At 45.0% G+C, this 25999-nt stretch overlaps 1 protein-coding gene across 1 annotated transcript; it reads left to right on the forward strand.

Moving 5' to 3' along the window:
* The first annotated feature begins 2387 nt into the window (after positions 1-2387).
* On the forward strand, positions 2388-25988 carry LOC119556245. The gene is made up of 11 exons (XM_037868278.1): positions 2388-2646; positions 3713-3966; positions 4069-4604; positions 6449-7773; positions 13979-15663; positions 16334-16690; positions 18694-18895; positions 18960-19123; positions 19205-21150; positions 21519-22357; positions 23184-25988. Exons 2-11 carry the CDS (start codon positions 3828-3830, stop codon positions 24277-24279), a joined length of 8289 nt encoding a protein of 2762 aa, XP_037724206.1. The 5' UTR covers positions 2388-2646; positions 3713-3827; the 3' UTR covers positions 24280-25988.
* Positions 25989-25999: the final 11 nt, after the last annotated feature.

Genomic DNA, 25999 nt, shown 5'->3' on the forward strand with positions numbered 1-25999 from the left:
CTCGCGACCGTTGGAATGACAGGATGTCGGCTGCAGACGCAGCGGGGTGCGATTGTGGGTGGCAGCGACTGCTTCGCAGCAGCCTCACCACCACATAAACAAAAATTCGATTTATGACCACTGTGGGAGTGGGAGTGGGAGTGGGAGCGGCAGTGGAACGAACGGGCGGCTTCGCATGGATTTTTGGGGGTGGCGCCAATTCGCTCTGCTCCTGCCAGTCGCTCCTGACTCCTGTCACACTATGCGAAAAAGTTATATATATATTATAACTATATTTAATTTGTATATTGATTGTATTTGAAAATGAATACAATACTACAAAGTTAAAGTTAACATATAAAATCAAAATTGACCAAAACCTAAACAAAATATATATTATAAATATACTTTATTTGTATATTTCTTGAGAATACAAATATTAAATCCAACTTCTTTCCGAAAGCCCAGCCACATAGGTTATTATATTTGAAAACAAAAACCTTATAAATACAATACCACCAAGTTAAAGTTATTCCATAAAATCAAAATTTTCCATTTACATAAAGAAATATATGGGACAAATTGAAAAAATGTTAAGCACACTTCAAAAATATTGATTTATTTTATCCAAGCTACATATAACCATTTGTTTTTCAGGACACTCCATTGCGTTCCTTTTGTGGGATTATTAAAAAAAATTTCATGAAATCGGCACAGGAAGAAGAATAATGATTATTTTTGATTTTTATTATAAAAAAATAATCATTATTTTTGAGGAATATCATAAAAATCACACATTTTAAAATCATGATGAAAATGGATAGGCAATCCAAAAATATCACTATGGTATTTTCCTTTTCCGCGAGTGTCGATCCTAAGTGGTTAATTTTTTGATTCAAAAAATTGATCAATAATCATTATTTACAGTCCCTGCTATTTAAGAAGTATTAAAAGAAATGTTACTTGGCAATCTTTGAGTCCAGAAAATTAGACATATATTTTCATATTCGACACAACTAAACAGATGTACATCCCTAGTTATTTTTACAATTTAGTAGGATCATTTTTTAAGCCAGTGAGTATGGATTAAGAAATGTTCTCCGTGAAATTTCTCTCAGTGAGCTGGCACTAACGACAACGATAACACCGACAAGGACTCGCGGGGAGGCGGTGGGCGCGGAATACGTGCCTATCTGAATGACTGAGTGTGTGAGTGTGTGTGTGTGTGTGTGTGTGTGTGAGGGGGCGGGGGCGGGGCAGGACGAGAGAGAACGGGTGCGAGGCTGAGAACGGAACTTGGCGCAGATGTCGATGTGTAGCAATGGCAGCGGCAAAAGTCATACACTGATCCAATTATCAATGTTATAGTCGATTGAGTAACAAGTAAATATTACTCTGAAAAAAATAATAAAAACTAATTCTTAATAAATTCTGTTTTTTATCTGAAGAAAGGCAAAGCTATAGTCACTCTTCCTTAATAATTTATTTTATATATTTTAATTTCCAACATTCTGTTAATTATAATATTAGTGTATATTAAGTAATTCTAATTTTACACAGAAGATGTTCTATAGTTTCTCATATTTATTTGTTTTATTTTTTGAATCTAAATTATTTTTAAATTTTTAAATACCTCAAGAGAACAATATCAGTATATTCAGTATATTTTTTGAATCTAGAATATTTTTGAATTTTTAAAGAACACAAGAAAACCCTGCCCTGGTAAACACTTGTTTCGATGAATAGTTCCAATTCCCAAAAAGAAAACCGATTGTAATGGTATCGAAAACTGGTTGAAACTCTATTGTCGAAAGAAAACCCGACACGTGTGCAACTTCAGAGGCTTCATTCTCGTAGTTTCGCTTTAAAGGTGACTAACTACATTTTTGTGGCAGTGCAATCGCGAATAGTATCCACCAGCAGAGTCCTGGTTATCCTTCTTGTTGTTGTTGCTGCTGCCGCTGTCGTCGTCATCTCAATTCGCGAGTACACACACACACACACGCACACACACATGGCAGGGACACCCGCATACACACGCACACAGCCAAGGAATCGCGACATCAAAAACAGCGACAGGACACGACGTCGACGTCGCGAACTCAGCGAGCTTTTGAGAGAGGGAGAGAGAGAGCGCGAGTGTGTGAGAGCGAGTGAAGTGGGGGCGAAACGCTCTCCGTAATCCAGACGTGTGTGTGTGTGTGGGTACTTTTGCTGGGTGGAAAGGGGGGAGGAGGGGGTCCTTTGGCGGCAGCGGCGGCGGCGGCTTCGCAGGACTTTTTCGCAACGAAGAGCGCAAGAGGCAGTGGCGCTGCCGCCGTCACCGTCGCTGCCAGCTTCGCTGCCTGCCGCTGCGACTGCGGCGAGGACATACACATAAATAAAAAGTCCTTCATTCCGTCGCGACCAGCGAGTAACGGCATATGAGCGCTCGCAGAGAAATCGCTAATCACGAACGGCGGACGACAAAAGCCCAAGAAGAACAGAGGCAGAGGAGGAAAAAAATAGCAGAAAAGAAAAAAAAGCATAGAAATCAAGCCAGATTGCCAAATAGATGGGCTGGTTAAATTAATGCAAAAAAAAGTGCCAGACCGCTGAAAAGTGTGCTTCGTTTATTTTTTTGACAAGTTATTTTCGTGTGAAAAGTGAAAAGACGTGGAAAACTGTGTAAGAAAGGCCAACAGCAGCGGCAGCAGGAGAAGGCGAGGCGTCTAGCTGAGCCCACCACCCCCCAAGCCACCCACAAAAACCGCCCAACCACCCACCCCCCCTTTTGCTAGTCCCCCACTGGGCGAAAACCGCCACCGCCTCGCGCTCTCTCTCTCTCTCTCTCTCACTCACTCTCTCTTTACCGTTGGGTGCCCCACCAATACACCAACTCACACACACACACACGCACACCCTTGTCCTCCAAAAAAAATGAAATAGTAACGAAATTATCGAAACAGCGAACACAACAATAACAACAAAATATCTGAACAGCCTGCAAGTAGCTAGTGAAAAACAAAAGTTAAAGTTAAAAAATCAGCTGAAATCCGTAATTTTTTTTGTTTTTTTTTTTGATTGTAAGTGATTGTTGATAAAGGTTTTTGCAAAAATTTGCAACCTTATGTTCTGCGTGTGTATGTGTGTGTGTGTGTGTGATCCTTGCAGCAGCAGGAACCACCATAACAAGACAGGCTATCCTCACCACAAATGCCAAAGAAAACCGCAGGCCAAGGATGTGCCACAAAAACACAAGTTTGGCACATTCTAAACGACAAGTTCCAGTGACAGGACCCCCATATTTAACTTATAATAACAACAAATTCCCAGCTGACAGGGGCAAATGAGAAAAAATTAAACGCAATACGCAAAAGTAAACATTCCCCGCTGAATAAAAGTATATATGTATAAAAAAAATGATGGGGGCAGCTTAAAAAAATAGGAAAAACCAAAAAATAACACGAAAAAAAGGGAAAAATTCCCGTGGCAGCGTTGCCACCCGGTGCCAAAGAAGGGAGCTTCAGCGAGTGGCTTTCGGCGAACGGTACTTTTTTTTTACTGCTTTTTCGCGTTTCCCCTACGTCGCCGTCGCCGTTGCCGTTGCAGTCGCAGTCGGCGTCGACGTCGACAGTGGCAGCGGCGGCGTTGCTGATAGATATTCAGTTTTTCCTTTTCCTCCCAATGGCTCCTTAACATTTCTCGTAAATACAACATACAAAAACTAAAAATAAAACAAAAAAAAACACAGAATCCTTAAAGAAAAGCTGTGGTAAAGCAATGCAACAACAACAACAGCGAGCAGAGCAGCAGCAGCAACAACAAAAAGTGTAGTGGGTCGCACGCGCGACTTGTGTGTGTGAATAATGAAGAAGAAGCAGAAACAACAACAGCAGCAGCAGCAGCAGCAGCAGCAGAGGCAGAGCAAGGCGCCATCTGAAGCGGAATCGGAGGCAGGCCGCCCCGGCAGCAACAGCAACAACAACAGCAACAACAGCAATTCGCGTCGCAGCAGCGCCAGCAACAACAATAAATAGCAAAAACTGAGCAGCGTTCGGCAAAGCGCAGCAACAGCAACAAAGGCAACACTAAAAATAACAACAGCAGCAGCAGCAGCAGCAACACAAATTGCAACTGCAACTGCAGCGGCAACAGCAGCAACCAAGCGGCGACAGGCGGTAAACAGCAGCAGCAGCAGCAGCGGCGGTAGCAACAACAACCACAACAACAACAGCAACAGCAACAAGCGCTGCATTCGCAGTCGCAGCAGCAGCAGCAGCTGCAGTAGCAGCAGCAGCAGCAGCAGCAGCAACGCTAGCCTCGGCAGCGACGCCAGCAGCATGTCCAAAACAAGCAGCGGGATTCCTAATGCAGCAGCAACACAAGCAGCAGCAGTAGCAGCAGCAGCAGCAGCCGCCGCAGCAGCAGCAGCAGCCGCAGCAAATGCAACAAATGCCGCCAATGCCACCGATTTTAGTGCGTTCGATTTTAACGATAGTTCCGATAATTCTGACACGCCCCTGGTGCCACGCCCACCATTCCTGAGCCGCGCCGCTGCAGCAGCCGCAGCAGCAGCCGCCCTCAACATTAGCAACAATTCGGCGGGCTCGGCGGTAACCCCCAGTCCCAATGCCTCCGTCGGGGTAAGTAGAGCCCTCAATTGGGGCTAGCCTCCCCTAGCTAAGTTAGCCATATAAGCTAGGCTAGTCACTAAGCCCCTCAAAACTAGATCTTACAATCCCAGCATCCTCGTTTTAACTACTATGGCCTTATGACACTAGCACGGTTTTCGACTTTCTCACTGGATTTATTCAAAAAAGTCATGGAAACCTTAAGAAACATCTAAATTAGTGCTTAGTGATCCTTAAAACTAGATCACTAACTCCACGCATCCCATCACAATCATTATGACCTCATTTTAACTTTATGGGCCTTATGACACTAGCACGGTTTTCGACTTACTCACTGGATTTATTTAAAAAAAACTCGTGGAAACCTTAAGAAACATCTAAATTAGTGCTTAGTGACCCTTGAAACTAGATCACTAACTCCACGCATCCCATGACAATCATTATGACCTCATTTTAACTATATGGGCCTTATGACACTTGCTCAACTTTCGACTTACTCACTGGATTTATTTTAAAAACTCAAGGAAACCTAAAGAAACAACTAAGTTAGTCACTAAGCCCTTTAAAACAAGATCACTCACCCAGAGCATCCTATTACAATCATTATAACCTCATTTTAACTTTTATGGCCTTATGACACTAGCTTAACTTTCGACCCACTCATTGGACTTATTTAAAACAGTTATGGAAACAATAAAAAAAAGGATGGTCTACAGCCTAACAACATTTAATCAACTTATTTGTTGTTATATAAGAAAGTATGACATATCGGTTTCCATAACTTTACCCAAAAAATCAAGCTAGTGTCCTATGGCCTTTTATATGAGAAATTATTCGAAATCATAGTTAATGTAAAGTAGGTGACCACATCATCAATATGCATCACTAGTATAAAATAGGATTTTCGAATAACTATTAATAAAATAAATTATTACAATTCCTGCTTTTACTGAACAATATTTTATTGTATACAACAATTTAATTTATGTTTTGGTAAAATGTAAAATGGGAGCTAAAAATAATGTATGCAACGTACGTAAGATTGCTGCTATGCGGGCCAAAACAATAGTTTTTATTGGTTAGAGCCGTTCCTTTCCAGTTGATTTTGAGTTGGGGTCAGAAATAATGTTTTTATAAGGTAAACACGTCCTTGATTTTCTAGTGCTAGTGGCAAATAAACGTAAATAAGTCATTGATTGAATGAAATTAATTTTTTTCTATGCGAAAAAGTTTGCCGTTCCCATAACAATGCGTTTTGCGCTTTAAAAAGTAAAACAAAAACCTCGTAAAAGTGAAAACTGGAGCACGCCTAATTACGTATTAATAGCTATTTCTTACTTTTCTACAAAACAGTTTCTAATTTATAAATAAAGTTCGTGTGTTTAGGAAGAAATAAGATTAGCTTATAAGAATAACTTATTAGAAACATGGTTTTCTTTTTTAAGAAATAATACTTTTATGGTACTTTACAATGCTGTAGGTGACCTGAGAAAACCCATGGGTTACCAACCATGTTTCTAAGCTTAGTTTTAATGTTAAATACACAGAGAGAAATTAGTGTTAGATATTGTTAAGATCATTTTGATAACAACTTGAGAGCGAAAATCAATTAAGAACAACCACCTCTCAATATCAAGATCACATTACGCAATGGTTAAAATTATACTCAATATGTTAACCATGCGAATATCAAATTGATTTTTAAGTATATTTTTTTTCTGTGCACTCATAGCTTAGACCCCTTAACTTTTCTCGTTCTTTGGCTAACCTTTTTAATTTGTGCCTATCTATTTCTCGTTTCTGCCAATAAAACCACTCCACCATTACGATCTCTGGAACACCTTGTTGCACCACAGACGTTCCGCTCATCGCCAGCCGTGGGCGAGGAGGAGGACGAGGACGAAGAGGATGACGACGAGGAGGACGAGGAAGAGGAGGAGGAGCAGCAGCAGCAGCAGCAGCAACAGCAACAGCAACAGCAGCAACAGCAGCAACAACAACAGCACCAACTGGCGGCAGAGCAGCAGCAGCGGGCGGCGGCAGCGGCGGCCGTAGTGGCAGCGGCGGTCAATGCGCTGCACAATGGCAACAAGCAGCAGCACTACAACAACAACAACAACAATAATAACAGTAACGGCAACAGCAAGTCACGAGATCGCGACGATCATCTGCAGGCACAGCAGCAATCGCAGCAGCCGCAGGACGATGAGGATGAGGACGAGGACTACGACGATGATGAGGAGGAGGACGAGGAGGAGCACCAGCAGCAGCAGCAGCAGCATCAGCAGGGCAATGGGCATGATCTCACGCCCACGGACCTGCGTCATGTGATGCCCAGCAGCAGTCACGATCATCAGCAGCAGCAGCAGCAGCATGCACAGCAGCAACATCAGCAGCAGCAGCAGCAACAGGAGCCCGCTGCCTACGATGACGAGGGCGAGGACGAGGATGAGGATGACGAGGATGAGGACGAGGTGGCCAGCAGCCACCTGGACAGCCGTGCCACCCTCTCATCCGCCCACCTGAACAGTACCGCCGCTGCCGAGAGCAGCGGCCTCCATATGGCAGCTGCAGCGGCAGCAGCAGCGGCGGCGGCGGCGGCAGCGGCTGCCTCGGCCGCCAAGCTGAGTGCCCAGCTGGAGCAGCAGCAGCAGCAGCAGCATCAGAATGCCAATGCCTTGGACATGGCCACGCCCATTGCCCCGCCACCGCCCAGTAGTTTGCTGGGCGGCAACAGCAACGCCAGCTTCTCCACCAACAACAACAGCAACCACGCCCTCAGCTCGACGCATGGGAGCATGGGGGCGGGCGGTCAGGGCACAAATTGCAGCAACGATCTATTGGCCACCGGCGGCGGCAACTCTCGAGGCGGTTCGTCCTTGGGCATGGGCATGAATTCTGCCTCACTGCAGCAACAGCAGCAGCAACATCAGCAGCAGCACCAGCAACAGCAGCAACATGGCGGCGGTAGCGGGGGCAGCGGCGGCAGCGGGGGAAGCAGCAGCGCGGCCAGCGAGCGGCGGAAGTACCGCCATCAGAACTACAGCAAGAACATCTACATCGGCACCAAGAACGCCGAGAAGTGGGAGCACATGCGCACCCGGCTGCAGTTCAAGAACGACGTGGAGTTCGTCGCCTACCTGCTCAACCTGGCGGATAACGACACGGATAGGCTAAACAAGTGAGTAGGCCTTTTCATAGATACATATATATATTTTTCATGGCTTCGTATACCAAGGAGCCTGAAAAATACCAATCACTATGTAGCCCCATCTTTAAAACAATATTCTAGCATGGTTTCTGGAAAAAAGGGCTCTTTAAAATTGAGCTATTTATATTTTAAGTATCCTAGGTGTTTCAAAATCAACGCTTCAATCTGAACATCACTTACAAACTCAAATCTTTTTATTATTTCTTTATTTGATAATAGTTACTTTCTTAGTATTACTTTCTTGGATACTATTTTTACAATTAAAAGTGGTTTCGTAAACTAAAGGGGACCTAGAAAGTATAATTTACTGGGTAGCGCCATCATTTAACTTTCTTTCTGGTATAGTTTTTATGTAATCCTTTTCAATATCAAAGTATGGCAAGTAAAAAGAGTTTTCAAAGAAAAACTATTTAAAAACTAATTTGGGTATCACATACAAAAGAAGTAATTTAATTTAACCTGATATTTGATATTAGTTTCCACAATCATCCATAAATCATCACAAATTATTAGTACTTTTCATGACACTTTAAATTTTGTGGTTAGTAAGGCAACGCAACAGGTATTTACTTGTTTGTAAATACTGTAATATTTTGGGCTATGAAAGTTTGACCCCATATCATAACAATTATTTAGCTCAAATCTACCAAGAAAAGATAAAATCGAAGAAAAAGGAATGCAGAAAAGTTTCGAAAGTTGGTTAGAAAACATAAGAGGGTATCATATAGTCGGTTATGCGACCATAGCCTTCGTTTTTTGTTCACATCTTGCTCTGTTAATTAAGCTCGTCCCAAAGGAGGGTACAAAAGAGTGGAATCGGCTGAAAGTGAGAGATCTGGCAACGCTTCGCTGGCCATCATTGTTGATAGTGGTTCGCAGATATGAACTCGTACACAGAGAGCTTTTTCGGGCACCCAAACAAACACACACGGATGATTCTTCTGTTTTTTTTGGGATGGTGACTCAAGTGCCACGGGAGGCGGCAAAAAGAGAAGAAGAACAAGAAGCGAGCGGTACAAAAGCGATCCATGTAAAAGCGATTCATGCCCGAATGCATCCTGGCCGCCCCACCAACCCATAAGCAGCCCCACAACAACATCACCACCACCCCACACCAACAACAACCCCTTTTGGCCGCGTGATACAAAGGCACAAATGCGGTACTCATGCGGTTGCATGCAACGGAGCTTTCATGTTGCTGCCGCCTCTTCGGGGGCGCCTCTGCCGCAATTTTCGTACATATATTCCGTATATTCCGCATATTCCGACCATATTCCGTATTTTCCGTACTTTCCGTAGTCGGAATCGGAACCGTAGTCTCGGAACCGTAGCCCGCTGTGCTCGACTCGCAGTCGCAGTCGCAGTCGCAGCCGCCATGTCAGCGGAAGCGGAAAAAGCAACACACTCACACGCGCACACAGGCGCAAACTCAAGCAAAATAGGAGGGGGTGGTACGGGGGGGTGGTTGGGGGGTTAAGGGGCAGTTTATGTGGTTGTTGCTGCTGATGACTGCTGCCTGCATTTGCATGCCATGTTGCCAATCGCCCACTTACACGCACACACACACACCTACATACATGCACCGACCGAAATTGGTGGTGCACAAAGGCAATCATTTGGAAACTGAGCCGCATTGTTCGGCAATTCCAAAATGTTGAGCCATCCGATATGCTTGATAGCAGGCAGCACCAGACAATATAATTGTGCTATCTACCAGCTTACAGAGGAGCAATTATTAATTAATTCTAAGCCGAAATATTAACAACTTTAGTTGAAGGGAAATGGGCTGCATGGTTATTGAAATTTGATCGATTTGATGTAGTGATGTGGGCAAAAGTAATGTGTATTTGTTTTGCCACCCGGCTAAAATATTATTTGTGATGCAATTCGTCTACAAAGACCAGACTTATGCGTAATAACAAATCTTGGTGTTTGCCTCACAATAATGCACATTTCACATTTCGCCAAAAATTCAAAGCATATCATTCCGCAAGCACCATATTCGCCTGATTTGCTCCGTGTGACTTCTGGCTATTCCCAAAACTCAAAACTTCGAGTCGATTGAGGAGATAAAATATATCGATGATGACTTTACCGGAAAGGGACTATTTGGCATGTTTCGAGGATCGGAAATATCTTTGTCATAAGTGTATTTTATCGGGAGGAGTTTTTTTAAAGGGGATAAAATAGATTTAGAAGAATAAATATAAATTTTTCATTTTAAAAACAAATTCACCTTACTTTTTCCCCTTAGAAGTATTAAAAAAAATTGCCTACATATCAATACGTGCCTTAAAGTTTTAATCAGACAATATATTTATGAGATCAACAGGGTTCTATATAGAAATGCAATTATTATTTTTTTTAAGCCTTTATATAAACATCATTAAGTTAAAGGAAAAAAGGTATAGATGGTATAGATGAGCTTTGATTTTACTACATTTTCTTATATATCTTTAAAAAATGTTTAAAAAATTCAACTGATGGGGATTGAAACGATTAACATCTACATGGTTCTGGTAGTGCAATAATGAATCATTTTTAAACCTTAAGATCAACAACTCCAAATAAAGATAAAACTAAAATTGACTTAGATGAACAGTGAAGTTTAATTAGTATAATATTTTTACCTATGCGAAATAAAATGTTGATATAAGCCGATATTGCAATAAAGTGGTAAAGGACTTAATTATTAAAATCAATATTCAGTAGTTAGGAAAGACAAGGTACACAATTTTGCGCAGTGTAGAAAACAGAGCGAGGTAGAGGGAATACACGCACACATACATGTGACTGGTGGGGTTTCTTCGGATCCTTGCAACGTGAATGCGTCGCGAATTTCCCCCCTTGCCACTCCCCTTTTGGTGCACCTCCAACCTCCACCGCCCCCCGCACCCCGCCCCCCACCACTTGCCACGCCTCGCTCTTTTTGTTGCTGCTGTTGCATTGCAGTCGAGGGCGCCATTTGGCGCTTTGAATATGAAGGGAGGGTGATCGGGGCAGGGGCCTCTCCTTAACCAAATGCAAAATCCCAATGCAGAAATGTCTGAATCTCAGTTGTATTCCGTTTCTGCCCCACCTCCTCCACTCTATCGGCCACTTCCTTTGGCATTGGCTGGGTTTCGGGGGGGGGGGGGAATGGCACGAGGAGTAGGAGGTTGTTGCCTGGATAACAGACATATCCGAGTCCTTTTTGGGGCCAGGAGAGGAGCCTCGATTCGATCATTAGAGCACACGTTGCACAACATGTGAATGTGAGATATCAAGTTTCTAACAATATTCCATTTCTGGAAGCTAGGTTGCAGCAAGCAGTTCCTGGAACCTTAAATGCTAATAGGGAAATTCAATGGGATGAAATTTCTTGAACTACACACTGTTAATTTATAATTATTTAATATTGCATTAAACAGATATCGAGTTTAAACCACCTCTGATAGCCTCTCTCGTTTAAGCTATTTTAAAGGATTATAGTTATCTTAAAACTTTACTTTCTTTATCTCAAGCTCTTGATTGCCAGCACTACCTTTAATATTTTTAGGGAACTCTTTTCAAATTCGTTTTGCCAACAGGTAGATTTTTATTCAACTCCATTTTTTCCAAAGAAAATATAATAGATGTACGTTAGTTAAGGCCAAGAGGCAGGGGTTATTTCAGAATTTCAGAACTGTAGGATTTTTTTCTACCTATGTAACACAAAAAATACCTCATTTTATTGGAACAGAAGTAACCAATATAAATATATAATTTCTAAAAAAAAGCATTTAAGAAGAAATTCAGACTTAGGGTGAGTTAGCATTAAATAGATGATATCACATGGGATCGAAGAGCCTTGCATCGGCATTCGCACATTCGTGGCATTCACCCACTGAGCAGCAGCCTCATTTTTCCATCTCCTTGTGGCAGTGCGATTTTCCACAGCCTCAGCAGGCACACACACACACACACTTACACTCTCATACACAATAGATAACATGCCAACCCCAAACCTTGTGCCCACTAGCCCAATACCACCCCGTAACATCCCTATAACACCACAGTTTTCCATCGTTTCCTTCGTTGCCTTTTGCCAATTCACATTTCGTATACGCCATGTCGCCAATTTCTGCGAATTTTCGCCAAAAAGCACAAAATTGTTGTGCGATTGTCTTTGTGTGAGTGCGAGTGTATGGCTATGTGTGTGTGTTTATGTGTGTTATGTATCTGTGTGAGAGCCTCGTTTGTGCCGCCGACTGTGTGCTTAATGCGCCAACAAGCACCGCACACGAAACACAGAATCCCAAACATCGAAAAACCCACCGAGCTGAGCCACCCAATAGACCACCCAACCCCTAGACCACCCCCTAGAAAACCCCCTAGAACACCACCTAGAACACCCCCTAGAACACCCCCTAGAACACCCCCTAGAACACCCCCAAGAACACCCACTAGAGCGCCCCCCGCTGGGCCCTCAAGCAGCACATTAATGGTAGAGACACTCGCATTCACCAGAATAGGAACCACCACCACCACCCAAAAACCCAAAACCCCAGGGTTCCGAGTACGGAACCCCCATCGCAGTTGGATGGAATTGGAATTGGAACTGGAACTGGAACTGGAACTGGTACCAGGAATATGCTCGCTCTCTGCGGTCAAAGAAGCGCGATGATGGGTTGGCTGGTTGGTTGGCTTTGGGATTCAGTTGGGGTTTGGGTAGAAGGTTGAGACAAAGTGGAGCAGGGTAAGTGGATACCAAGGATGGGTGGGTGGCTCTATATGGCTGGATAGCTAGATGGAATGGTATCGTTTGCTGTTGCCGCTGTTTTCGATATTGTTTTTATGTTTCCAAGGTGGAGGATTTAATGAACGATAACACAGGGGCGGGGATTACAGGGAGGGGGCTTGTGGTGATAGAATGCAGCATCTAGAGTTCAACGCCAACATCGTATCGCATTCAATGCGACCGTTGATTAATTTCCTTCACACGAACTCAAAAGATGGAAACTCAAAGATTGCCGGCTATCGGATGTGTGACTGCATTGCCAAAAAAAAAAATTTTTTACCATTTTTTCGAGCTCTGTCCGTCCTCTAAAAACTTGTGAGCAACAACTAGTTGCTGAGACATATGATAACCAGGTTTGGTGAATGACTAAAGAGTTGAAAGGAAGGCGAAAACGAATTTAAAATAGTAGTAAATAAAAAAAAAAAGACTTATTAGCTGCTGATTCTCAGTTATCCAATGCAAACCATTTATATGGACTATAGCTGTTCAGTAGTTTTAAGAAGACTGTTAGGTAAAACTATATCTGAATATTAGAACAACCATTATTTTCGGTATATAAGCAAAAAGAGAAGAATAAGTTTAACTATGAGTGCATTCCTAGGGTGTTTGCGGATTCGTACCTATTTGGCTCCTTATTCAGGCGATGGTCCAGACTTTTCCTATAGCGATTCCTTTCTTTTTCCTCCCTTTGACCCCTCAAGCGGCACGCGAAACAACAAGCAAAGCGTAACGAAATTAATTAAACGCAAAGGCGACAACAACATGGAAGGACAGTACTCGATGGGAAGAGGGGGAGGGTGAGAAGTTGTGGTCCTGGCAGAAGGATAAGGGATTGGGCCGGAAAGCAAAAATAAATATATTCCATCGACCCACTTTTACAGAGCCGCCAACTGTAGTATCCACTCATTTTTACCATATTACATTCAAAAATATTTTGCCTTACAAAATAGTATTTACTATATAGTATTATTTTTTTTAAAGCACCAAGCCAAGGTTTTTATTCTGATCAACGTAATATACAAGGAGTTTTTAAATAATTTAAATAGTTTTAATTAAACTTCGTTTTTCTATAATTTTTAAATAAGATTCACAGAGATTTACATGAGATTCGTTATATTTATACATAATATTCATCATGCTACTTGAAAAAAAGTTTTATTTTGTTCTAAGCATAGTTGAAGGCAGAATATGTTTACCTATGCAAATACTCTATAAAGTTTTTTAAATGTTGGAAAAGCCACTCAGAGTTGTTCTCAGTGTCACTGTCACTAAGTATCTAATCAAACCACTCACTTTTTTTTTTTGCATCTCTTTGCTTTCAATCCCTTTGTGAAACCTACTAGAAAATGCTTCAAAGTGCAACTATTGAATCCACCCACTCACTCTCTCTTTCTTTTTTCCACCTCTTCCTTTCAGCCTGCCCCCGCCCTCACCGGCGAACACGCCCACAAAAGGCTTTGACGGCAACTTCAAGCTGGAGCCGAATCTCAGTGCCAAGGACTTTGCCGCACCGCCCGAATCGTCGATCAATGGCAACGCAAGCGGAAATGGCAATACAAGCGGAAACGGAAATGGCGATTCCACCTCGGCCGCCTCCATTCCAATGGCCACGCCCACAGCGCCGCAACGCAAGCGTTACAAAAAGCGAGTGCAATTCACCTCCGAGGCGCTGAATGGTTTCGCCGGCAAGGGCAAAGGATCGGGATCGGGATCGGGAGCGGGTTCGGGTGGAGCAAGTGCAGCGGGACCTGGTTTCAGCTATGCCAAGTCCAAGAAGCAGGAGGCCAAGGCGGCAACGGCTGCCCTAAAGGCCGGAGCAGCTGCAGCAGCGGCAGCGGCGGCGGCTGCCTCCTCTGCCCTGCCCGAGGTCCTGGACTGCCGCATCGCCGAGAAGATCAAGAGCGAACTGGAGGCCAATAGCAAGGAGTCCCTGCCCAATGCCCTGTGCCTCAAGAAGGCAGCGGCGGCGGCAGCGGCAGCGGCGGCAGCAGCAGCAGCGGCCAATGGCAGCGAGGAGGAGGACGAGGATGAGGATCAGCCGCCACATCCCCATCTCCTGCCCGTCCTGGCGCCCTCCGATGCCGTCGATGGTATCACCGCCAGCAATGGCCAGGCGGGCAACTTCCATGTGCGTTCCAAATCCCAGGGATCCAAGAAATCCCAAGCGGCCAAGGCGGCGGCAGCGGCGGCGGCGGCAGCAGCGGCAGCGGCGGCCATGATGCCGCCCAACTCCTATGACGAGCACGAGGATGAGCCCGGCGGCGTTGGCGGCAGCGGTGGCATCGGAGGACCCGAGGACGATGACGAGGAGGACGAGGAACTGGACGAGGAGGCCCTGGCCCGCGAAATGAAAATGGAGCAGAATTTCGTGGAGGAGGAGGATGAGCACGACATCGCCTTCCGGTCGCAGCAATCCTGCCGCGAATGCTCCATTGCCCACGATCACAAGCTGTGCCCGCTGCGGAATGCCTGTGGGAATGTGACGGATGCCGTCGATCTGGGCGAATGGATCGAGCGACGCAATCTGGAGGCCTTGGCCAAGCTGAAGGCCGATGCCCAGCGGCAGGCGAAGCGGGCCAGCGGACGTCAGCGGCACGAGGATGATGACATGGAGGATATGGAGGACATGGACATGGATATGGATGAGTCGTCGCAACTGTCCGAGCTGGAGACCAAGCCACTGATCACCTTCGCCGAGGCCTCTGTGCCGGCGGAATTCGAGCTGCACAACGTGGAGCCCAATGTCACCGGTGTGTTTGCCCGCACCGAGGTGAGAGCCTTCACCAAACTGGGCCCACTTATCGGGCAGCCGGTGCAGACTGGCGAGGTGCGCGAGGGCAGCGACATGAAGTGGATCTTTGAGATGTGCGAGGCCGGGGCGGACAAGTCATATCTGCTGTGCTGCGACAATCCCAATGCCTCCAATTGGCTGAGATTCGTGCGTCCGGCGCCGAGCTACGAGGATCGCAATGTCAACCTGGTGTCCATCGATCGGCAGGCGTACTTCGTCAGCTGCCGCGACCTGCGGAATGGAATGGAGCTGCTCTACTGGAGCGACGATTGCAACACCATGTGGCGCAAAAAGCACACGGAGAAGACGAGTGAGTAGATGGGCACAGGACTGTAATTACCATACATATACTTTATACTGAAGAATTCGCGTTATCTTTCTAAATTGCACTTCATTCATATTAGTCCATGAAAATTAATGAGCTGATGTTTTCAATCCCTGTATACACCATCCGAATGTCTTACATGTCTTATTTTTCAATGCTAACAGAGTCGACTATTAATTCTTGCCTTATTAAAGACCAAGTCTATGAATATAATCGTTCTGAAAATCGTTCATTTAGGTAGATTTTTTAATTTGAATTGTTATAATGTTCCAAGTCACCATCCCAATATTTTGCACTGTAATGCTGAAGAATTCGCGTATTTTTTAAATTCTCACTTCTTGCAATAGCTGAAAACCATGCAATTAATATTTTCAAAATCCAGGTTTTAGATTTCTGTACTATAATAAGAAATTGCAATGCTGAAGAATTCGCGTTTCTTTGATTATAGCTTCTTGCAATGTTGTAGGTGATACGGCCATCACAGATTTACAAACACAAGTTATTCTTATGTTTAAAGTACCAGTTTTTACCGTCCTATTACTAAAGAATTCGCGTTTTCTTAACATAAATAATTGAAATATTGTAGGCCATGGTGCCATCACAGCTTCCTTACCAAAGTTCCTTAACTAACCCCTGATTCTCTCCATAAACACAGACTGCGGCGGCTGCAACCTGAAGTTCGAGCACCCCCTGTACTACCGCACCCACTGCTCCGTCTTCCACGATCCCTCGATGAGCCTGACCATCCGCAAGTACCACTGCAAGGTGTGCGGTGAGCCCGTGCTGGGCAAGGACAACATCATGAAGCATGCGGCGGAGAAGCACGAGGGCAAGGGGGCGTACCAGTGCCAATTCTGCAGCAAGTTCTTCCTGCGGCTCAACTACCTGGAGATGCACCGGACCTACGGATGCGCCTCGAATCCGAATCGATCGCGACCCGTCTGCGACTTCTGTGGCCGGAAGTTCTGCCAGCCGCAGAAGCTGAAGGCGCACATCAAGCGCATGCACAGCGGTAAGTTTGCAGCGCACCGCTCGCCGGATCCCAAACTCTAGACCGTAACTGTGATCGTACACCCATGCGTATGCGTAACCCAATATAACGTAGCCGCATCGTAGGCCAGCTGACTGCCATACCGTATGTCGTAAGCTCGTGTATAGTGTGTCGTAAACATTGTATAGCATATAGCATATAGCATATAGCATATAGTATATAGCATATAGTATATAGTATATAGCATATAGAATAAACACCGTATGCCGTATGTACCGTAAGCTTCTGCATAAATCAATCTACCTGCATATAATTGTACTAATATCGAATCGATTTCACAGTTTCCACACAATAGGCAAGTTTTTTATTTATTGTTTATTTTTCCACATGCTGAGATTCTTCTTTTGCCGAATTAAAATTACTCAGTTCTTGGTTTTTATAAAATTTTAAACATACAAACGTCTTGGATCAATTATATATTTGTTTGGTATAAAAACTAATTTTAAACATTATTTCTTTTAACGTCTTGTATATTTTATTCGTAGATTATCTTATGAAAACGTTTGGTTAATTTATATTTTTACATTTATTAAGAAAAGTAGGTGGTTTAGGTGGCAACCGTGATCTTGATTCGCTAATATCACCACACTAACAACAACTTTAGATCTACCCAATAATGTCCTAAAAACTAATCGTAAACCGTAAAGAGTCGCTTAGCTGTAAAACTAGCTTTAATATTTAAGTCACAACACCCAAAGTCACCATCACCGCAACACTCGCGATATGTGTAACACTAAAAGCATCTGCGATCGCTCATCTCTCTTTATTTGCCAAACTTTTTAGTTGTACACCGCCTAAATTGGTTGATATGTATACTTTAAAGATCCTTTGTTAGTTACTTGAAGTTTGTATTCCGTTTGTATATGCTATTATTCATTATTAAAATATCGTATGACAATCACACATTTAGTTCCGCACTGAAGTGACTGAAAATTGTTGATCAGATAAGGTGCTTGTTATAAAAATTGTTTATGAACTTTTCCACTTGAAGATAATAGATATTTCTTTAGAAAAGTTTTTGTACTTTTTTTTTACAAAAGAAATTAGAAAAATTTGGTTATACAACCTTATTTTAGAATTTTTCTTTGACTATCAATACGTAAAAATACGTTTGCTGTAGGGTCTTCACAGAATAAAATAATTGTGATGATAGTGGACATTTCTTAAAAAAAAGTTATGTACTTTTTTTTAGAAAATATATTTAAAAAGATTCGGTTCAAAATAATCGTGACAAGAATGAAATTTTTTCGAAAGTGTTAACAGATTTGAAATAAATGCTTTTTCATAAAAAGAAAGTCATCTCCATTTTCTACGAATTAAAAAAGCGAAAAATAAATTTTTAATGATTATTAATTAAATATGTCATCAGTAGACGTCGGATTATGTGTAAAAGACTTTACTATCCGATTTCCAGCTATACTTAATTGGCTTAACATGTTTCGTCATAAAATCATAAGGGTTTTTAACTTTAACTATGGTTTTATATAAAACATTTTCAAGGACGATTAGGAAATGAATTTACATACAATTGAAGTCTAGATATTAGATTTAAAATGAACACTTTGTTCAGCACTTTAAAACCATACTTATAAGTATTTCCTTCGCAAATATCAACTTCAGATGATAAGTAACAGTCCTTCAGTCGCAGTGCATTTTGAGTAATAGCCCAGAAAAGTAGCCTGCATTGTGTAACCGCTTTTAGTGAATGATTTGCCTTGGTTTGTTTATCATTTTGTCGGTCATTGGTTATAGAATAAAGCCCAACTCTCCACCCCTTATGATTGCCATACCCCAAAACCTTGTGATCCGTGCCTTTTGTGATTCGGCTTATTGTTTTATGTTCGTTGTTCGTTCGTTGGTTCGTTCGTTGTTGGGTTGGTTTCTGGTTATGGATTATCACTAAGTTGTTCTTTCAAAATCACCACAATCCGAAATTTCATTTTCTTCATACAATTTCATTTTAGATATGGCTGAAGTTTTACGAGATTTTCAGTGTAAATTATGTTCAAAACTTCTAGGATCGCGAGCGGCATTGCAGCGCCACTCGAAGGAGGTGCACAGCCGCAACTCGACGGTGGTGAGCTGTCCGCGGTGCCAGAAACTCTTCCAGAATCGCAGCAATCTCAAGATTCACATGCTGACCCACTCGGGTGTCAGGCCATTCAAGTGGGTGGAAACCAACAATTTAATAGAATCATTATAATCTCATATCCTTTTTTTTATCTGATAGATGCGCCGAACCGGAGTGCAATGCGGCGTTCACCACCAAGCAGTGCCTGCAGTTCCATTACAAGAAGGTGCACAACTACACCCAGGAGCAGATGCCCAAGATCGAGAGGAGTGTGGCCTATACGTTCGATGCCTATTCGGGTGGCATGAAGGTGGACTTTCTGGGTAAGCAGACGGCGACGGCGACGGCAACGGCCACGCAGCCACGCCCTAATGCGGCCGTCGTCTCCCCCTCCTCGTTCACAGAGCAAGCACCGAGGAGGCGGCGCAAGAGCCTCGAGGACCAGAGCTCCATGCTCAGCGGTTCGCTGCAGAGCGATGCGGAGTTCAGCGATGACAACCTGTTCGAGGCGATCAAGAAGAGTGGCAAATCGATCAAGGACCTGTGTCGCAATGAGCCGAATCTCTCGCTGCTCAGCTCCAAGATCTCCAGCATTTTCGGTGACAAGGTGCCATCGGCGGCGGCCTCGTTGTCCGCTTCCGTTTCCGGTGCCACCTCCTCGGGCGGTCGCAAGCGGAAGCGCAAGAAGGAGCTTAGTGCGTCGGCCCAGCAGCAGCAACATCATCATCATCATAGCCATCAGCAGCAGCAGCAACATCAGCAGCAACAGCAACAGCAACAGCAGCAGCAGCAACAACAGCAGCAGCACCATCAACAACATGCCCAGCAACTGCAACACCAACAGCTGCAACAGCAGCATGTACAGCAGCAGCAACATCAGCAGCAGCAACATCACCACCACCAGCAACACCAGCAGCTGCATCATGATCCCCAGCAGCAGCATCCGCAGTATCATCCCCATCAGCTGCACGCCCACTCCTTGCCCCACCAGCAGCAGCAGCAACAGCAGCAGCAACAGCAACAACAGCAGCAGCAACAACAGCAGCAACTGCACGGCGATCCCGATGAGGAGGAGGTGGAGAACGCCCGGTTGGAGCAGGTGCGTCGCAAGCAGAACGCCCAGCTCAGTCTGGTGGAGTCCTTCCTGACCACCACCGCCCAGCGGCTGAGTGCCCAGCAGCAGGTGCAACAAGTGGTGGCGGCGGCGGCAGCGGTCTCGGCCATGGCCGGAGCTGGCGAGGATCCAGCCAAGCTGGGCCACATGATGGGTCACATGGGCGTGGGTGTGGGCGTGGGCATGGACGAGGAGGAGGACGATGACGAGGACGACGAGGATGGCGGCGGCGGTGGCGGTGGTGGTGGCGGTGGCTCTTCGGTCCATCCGCATGTCCATGCCCACCAGGCGGCCCACCACTCCCATGTCCATGCGCACGCCCACCCGCACCACGCCCACTCCCATTCGCACGCCCACCCGCACCAGCATCCCGCCGCCCAGGGGGCGGGGCAGCAGGACTACCGCCATGCGGCCGCCATGAATGCGGCTCTCGGCCAGAATCTGGTGGTCAGCAAGGGCAGCAAGAAATGGATCCAGGAGGTGCAGGACTCCAGCGAGGTCGGCGGCGAGGTAGCGGGCGGTGGTGGTAGTGGTGGACCCGGTGACAGCGGCGCCTGCAGTCAACTGGTGCCCGGTGGTTCCGGTCCAGGCTCGGATCTGGGATTCGCTGTGCCGCCCAGTGCCGTGGATGAGCACAGCAAGCTGCTCGGCCAGAATCGTGACTTCCTGGCCCGCCTGATGAGCAGCGCAAGCGCTAGCCACGCCCATGCCCATGCCCACGCCCATGCCCACGCTCACGCCCATGCCCATGCGCACGCCCACCAAACGCATCAGCCGCTCCAGCAGCACCAGCACAGCGCCCACAGTCGCGAGGAGGACGAGAACAGCTCCTTCCTGGACGTCGTCGAGTCGAACAACAATGCTGCCGCCGCCGCCGCTGCCGCCGCCGCAGCTGCAGCGGCCATGTCGCATTATGGTGGCGGTACGGGCGGCGGCGGCGGCGGCGGAGGTGGTGGCGGTAGTGGGGGCAGCGGTGGCGGCGGAAGTGGTGGTCAAACGCCCACGGGTCCTGCGACGGGCGGCACAGTCTCCGGCGCCGATGAGCCCCAGATGCAGATGAACTCCCTCGCCCACTCGCAGTCCTTCATGAGCTCCTTCTACAACAACGCCAACGCCCGTGTGGGCGGAGTGGGCGGCGTGGGCGTGGGCGGCGGCTCCTCATCGGCCAGCATGCTCGTGGAGGCGGCCCTCAATTCCGTGGGCAATATGATCGATAGCGAGAGCAGCGACCTCAAGGTGAGTGCTTTAAGGATGGTAAGGAAACATCAACTTAATAACGGCTGAGTGCAATAACGCCGAGTGACATAACGCCCGTAGCAGTAAAAAAAATAATCAAAAGAAGCAACAACGGGCAGTGAATTAACGCCCATAGAAGTAAAACAATAAGCAAATTATGAACATTTACGAAACAAATTGAATTAACTAAAAGTGGGCGTTATTGCACTGGACGACGTACCGCCAAAATTCCTTGGTTTTTTTAATTTTTTCTGTCTTAAAGTATGCAAACTAGCGGTTTTAAGGGGTTACATCATTTATTAATGCCATAAATTAATTTAATAACATGAATTGGTTGCCTCATTAAACATATTCGTACCGCCCCGCAGGTTCCCACCGACAACCACATAAACAGCGACAGTCCGATGAGCGCCCACGTGGATCCCGAGTCGCAGCGCTTTGGAGCGGGCAGTGCCGGTGGAGCGGGAGCGGGAGGAGGAGGCGGTGGTGGAGGAGGAGGAGGTGGATCCAGCGGAGGATCCTCGGGCGGGGCGAACGGAACAGGAATCGGCGGGGCCATGGACAACCTGGAGAACGAGCTGAAGATGATGAAGAATCTGGGCAGCTTCCCAATGCAGATTCCACCGCTGCCCATGTTCCAGGGTGCCTGCAATATATCGCCCAGCGCCTCGACGCCAACGAATCCGCAGAGCAATCAGAACCAGAACGACGTGGATGTGGATGCGGGCAGCACGCCCCGTCAACAGCATCCGGACTCCGATGGCTTCTCCTCGTCGCACCACCGAACTCCGCCATCGCCGCCGCCCATTTCGCCGGGACGCGATTACGGCGGCATGTTTGGAGCGGGCAATGGAGGAGGCGGTGGCCCCGGATCGAATAGCACACCGGCGGGCAGTTCCAGCGGCGGCGGCGGTGGAGGCGGTGGCCCTGGTGGGGGTGGTGCCAACAGCATGTCCGCCTCGTCACCCCTGCCCGCCCTCCAGCCGCAGAGGAGGAACGCGTCCAGCGTGGGCAGCACCTATCCGGAGCATGAGCTCATCTCGCCCGCCTCCTCGCCGAGCATTCCGCGCTACAACTTCAACGGCGACATGATGCGCCACAAGCGGGCCGCCCAGGAGCAGGAGCACCAGGAGCGCCAGCGGCAGAACATCTCGCGCCACAACCAGATGTCCAGCGACGAGGAGAACAGCATCATGCCCCAGAACAGGTGATGATTCCGTGTCATGGTCGCCCTTTAGTTTAACCATTCACATCATTACATTATTGTTTCAAAATACTTTAATAAATCTATATGAACTCATTGTTCATATTTATTGAGTTTGTTTCTGTTGTGTTTATTAAAAATATTTAATTTCTTTATGTAGTATATATTTATTTATTTATTCGATTTACACTTCTTAATAAAATTAGGTTAATGAACTTATACTCGGATTTAAATTTTCCAAGTTTATGGTTTTATGTTTTTTGGTTTGTTCCAAGTAAGAACATATATTTTATATTTCGATTGCTCAAACTAAATTAATTGATTGTAATTTTAAGTTTGTTTGTTTTAATAAATGAACAAGAAATAGTCAGAATTTCTGATTATTATATCTGTTTCCAATTCGGCTGGTTTTTAGAAACCTTGTGGACAATAGTGCATATAAATATTTTTTTTCAATTAGTCTTATTTGTACACAACTTGTGGACAAAAAATTTTATAATTTTATTGAAATATATTTATTAAGGTGCAATTTATATAGTTTATATTTGTTTTCACTAGTAAACACTATACGATTTAAACTTTCAATTTCAATATTTTTCAAGTGTTTGGCTCAAACGCATCTTTTTCCTCAAAAAATAATGGATATTTCAGTTATTCCTTTGAGATTACGGATACTATATTTTAATTATTAAATCCAAATGAGGTGGTTTTTAATTTTTATGAACTTTTTTGTGTTTTAATTATTATTACTTATATTTTTCTAGTTTTTTTGGTTCAAGATCTCGCATAACATACACATAACGATCCTAATCCGATTCGATTGCAGCAGCGCCGGCCAGGACATGCGCATGAAGTTCCCGCAGTCGCAGATCGACCTGATGTACTCCAAGTACGAGAGCATGGCCAGCAACCTGAAGTACAACAGCCAGGAGCTGGACTCGCCGGCGGAGTACCGCCAGGCGGGCGGCGGCAACGGCGGCAATGCGGCGGTCAGCGCGGCAGCAGCAGCGGCAGCGGCGGCCAGTGATTTGTCCGACCTGCAGGGCCTGGACATGAGCTCCAGATCGAATGCGGCGAGCAGTAACTATCATCACAACTTCCAGTTGCCGAGTAGTCGGTATCATCATCACATCTACGACATTCTCTCCGATCGCGAGCAACAGAGCCAACAGGCCCAGCAGGCGGGTGGCTCCGTGGTTGGTGGTGGTGGCGGCGGTGGTGGAGGTGGCGGAGGAGGTGGTGGCGGTGGTGGTGGTCCCGGAGGAGCCGCCTCGGTGGTCCACCAGCAGGAGCACGGCCATGGGCAGCACCATGCGATGCAGCAGCACCAGCAGTCGGCGGCCGCCATGCACAACATGCTCAGCGAACAGCTGGGCGAGCAGGAGCACGACCAGACCACCTCGGTAGATCTCAGCCGGACGGCCAACTATGTGGTTTCATCGCCGCCCCAGCTGCCCTACAACCATCCCACGCACCACGACATGCTGCGCATGGCCTCGCTGGATCTCACACCCAATACGGCCAACATGGCGGTGGGCAACAATCGATCCTTCCTCTCCTCCCAGATGCAGCATCAGAGTCGCGAGAGCCTGGAGCATCATCGCCTTCTGTCCACGGTGGAGCAGCATCGCATTTTGGCCGCCTCGAATGCAGCGGATCAGCACCGACTCCTGGTCGATCCCACCGCCCATCTGCTGATGGAGCAAAACAATCGGCTGCTGGGCACGGCGGATCAGTCACGTCTATTGGGCGAATCGGCGGCGGCAGCTGCCCAAAATCGCCACATGGCCAGGAGCTTTGGGGCCTATCACCAGGTGGCCTCCAGCAATTACCATCCAGGCGTGAGGCCACCGCCCGTCCTGCCCTCCGCCAACCACCATGCCTCCAATCCGTCGAACTACCATCCCTTCCCAGCCTACTACTAATGGGCATCTGGCGGAGGGATGGGATTCCGAGTCGGAGTCGGAGTCAGCCGGGATAAAGTGCACTTTGTGGGTTCCAACTGGAGGACATCCGGAATCGAGTAGCCTAATTTAATTTAAAGTTTAGTTTCCTTGAGAGTCCCCCCCATTCAGTTGATGCAGATTCCAAAGAATTTACATTTTATAATATAAAATTCCATTTGATTTGATAAAATATAAAAGGGTTTGTTAAATACAATTTTTTTTACAAATAAAACTTAAAAACTAAGAGGTGACTGAACCATTCTTAGGTTTTCAATGCAAATTTAAATATAATCTTTGAGATTTCGATTTTTTGAAAGTTTTCAATTTTAAAAACCGTTAGAAAAAGTGACACTGGACCATTCTTAGATTTTCAATGCGTATTTAAAAATACTCGTAGTTTATATTTCTCAATTTATTACCAAAACCTTAAAATTGTATAAAAGTTTTCTAAATTTTCAAATATTTTAATACTCAAAAACATTTGGAAAAGTGACACAGAAACATTCTAAGATTTCCAATGCAAATTTTATAGCAATCCTTGTTGATATTTCTCAATTTGAAACCACAACTTTGAAACTTGTAAAAGAATTTTTAAATATTTTTAAATATTCTAAAAAATTTAAGAACTTCTAAGAACGTACAACAAACAACGATTCCTTGGAAAACTGTACTCCAACTTATGTTTAAAATTCCCAAAAAGTCAAAAAAGTTTTTGCATTTCACACAACTTACTAAATCCTCTGGAACTAAATTAAAATTTAAAATTTTTATTTCGAAATGTGTGCCAATACGCCTAAGTGTAAATTTTGATTTGCTTCTCTGACATTCGACGGCTGGCAAGTCGATTTGTATTTGTACACAATAATATTAAATATGTATAGTTGTATAGGAAGCATAATTATAATAAATATATATATATATATATATATAAATATATATATGAGAAACCCAGAAATGAATGCGACAGAAAACATAGAAAACCATAAAAACATAAGCCTGATGCGAACAATTTTTTAAACGCAAATTCGCCGCTGAGTTTGGATAGAAAATGGTAAATGATATAGGAAACGATGTTGATAATAATATTTTTACACCAAGTGAAAATAAATGCATATAAACGAGTACAAAGTGTTAGAAGCGGACGGAAGCTCCAAAATCCCCAAGTTCGGCTTTCCTATAAAACCAGATCCCCATCTTCTACATCTTCTTCGGCTATCCCCCCATCCCACATCCAAAACTGCGTATGCAAACTCAGCGATCCAAAAAAAAACAAGAAAGGCACAACAAGATGCACACTATATATGTAAAGCAGATATACATAGATATAAAACGCGACCGATCAGGAACTTAGCTCAAGCATCTTAACACTTAACGGAACGAGTCCGAAACTTCGAAGTCTTTTTTTTGTACTATTTAATTATAAATAATACGTATCCAGTATGGTATAGGGGCTATATATCGATATAAACTACCCATAACTGTACTAAATGGTATTTGTATAACTAAGTTATGATTTAATGTAAATTATTAAATTTATATAAGAGTGCAGAAGGCGATAAAGGAGAGGAAATACCGCATAATGAAACGAGATAAACACCACATACCAAAAAAAAAAAAAAAAAATAAGATGAAAAAAAAACAAACAAAACCCATGATAATAAATATAAACACACACACACACCCCAAAACACACACACAC

This window comes from Drosophila subpulchrella, chromosome X (genome assembly GCF_014743375.2).
Source record: "Drosophila subpulchrella strain 33 F10 #4 breed RU33 chromosome X, RU_Dsub_v1.1 Primary Assembly, whole genome shotgun sequence".
NCBI classification, from domain to species: domain Eukaryota; kingdom Metazoa; phylum Arthropoda; class Insecta; order Diptera; family Drosophilidae; genus Drosophila; species Drosophila subpulchrella.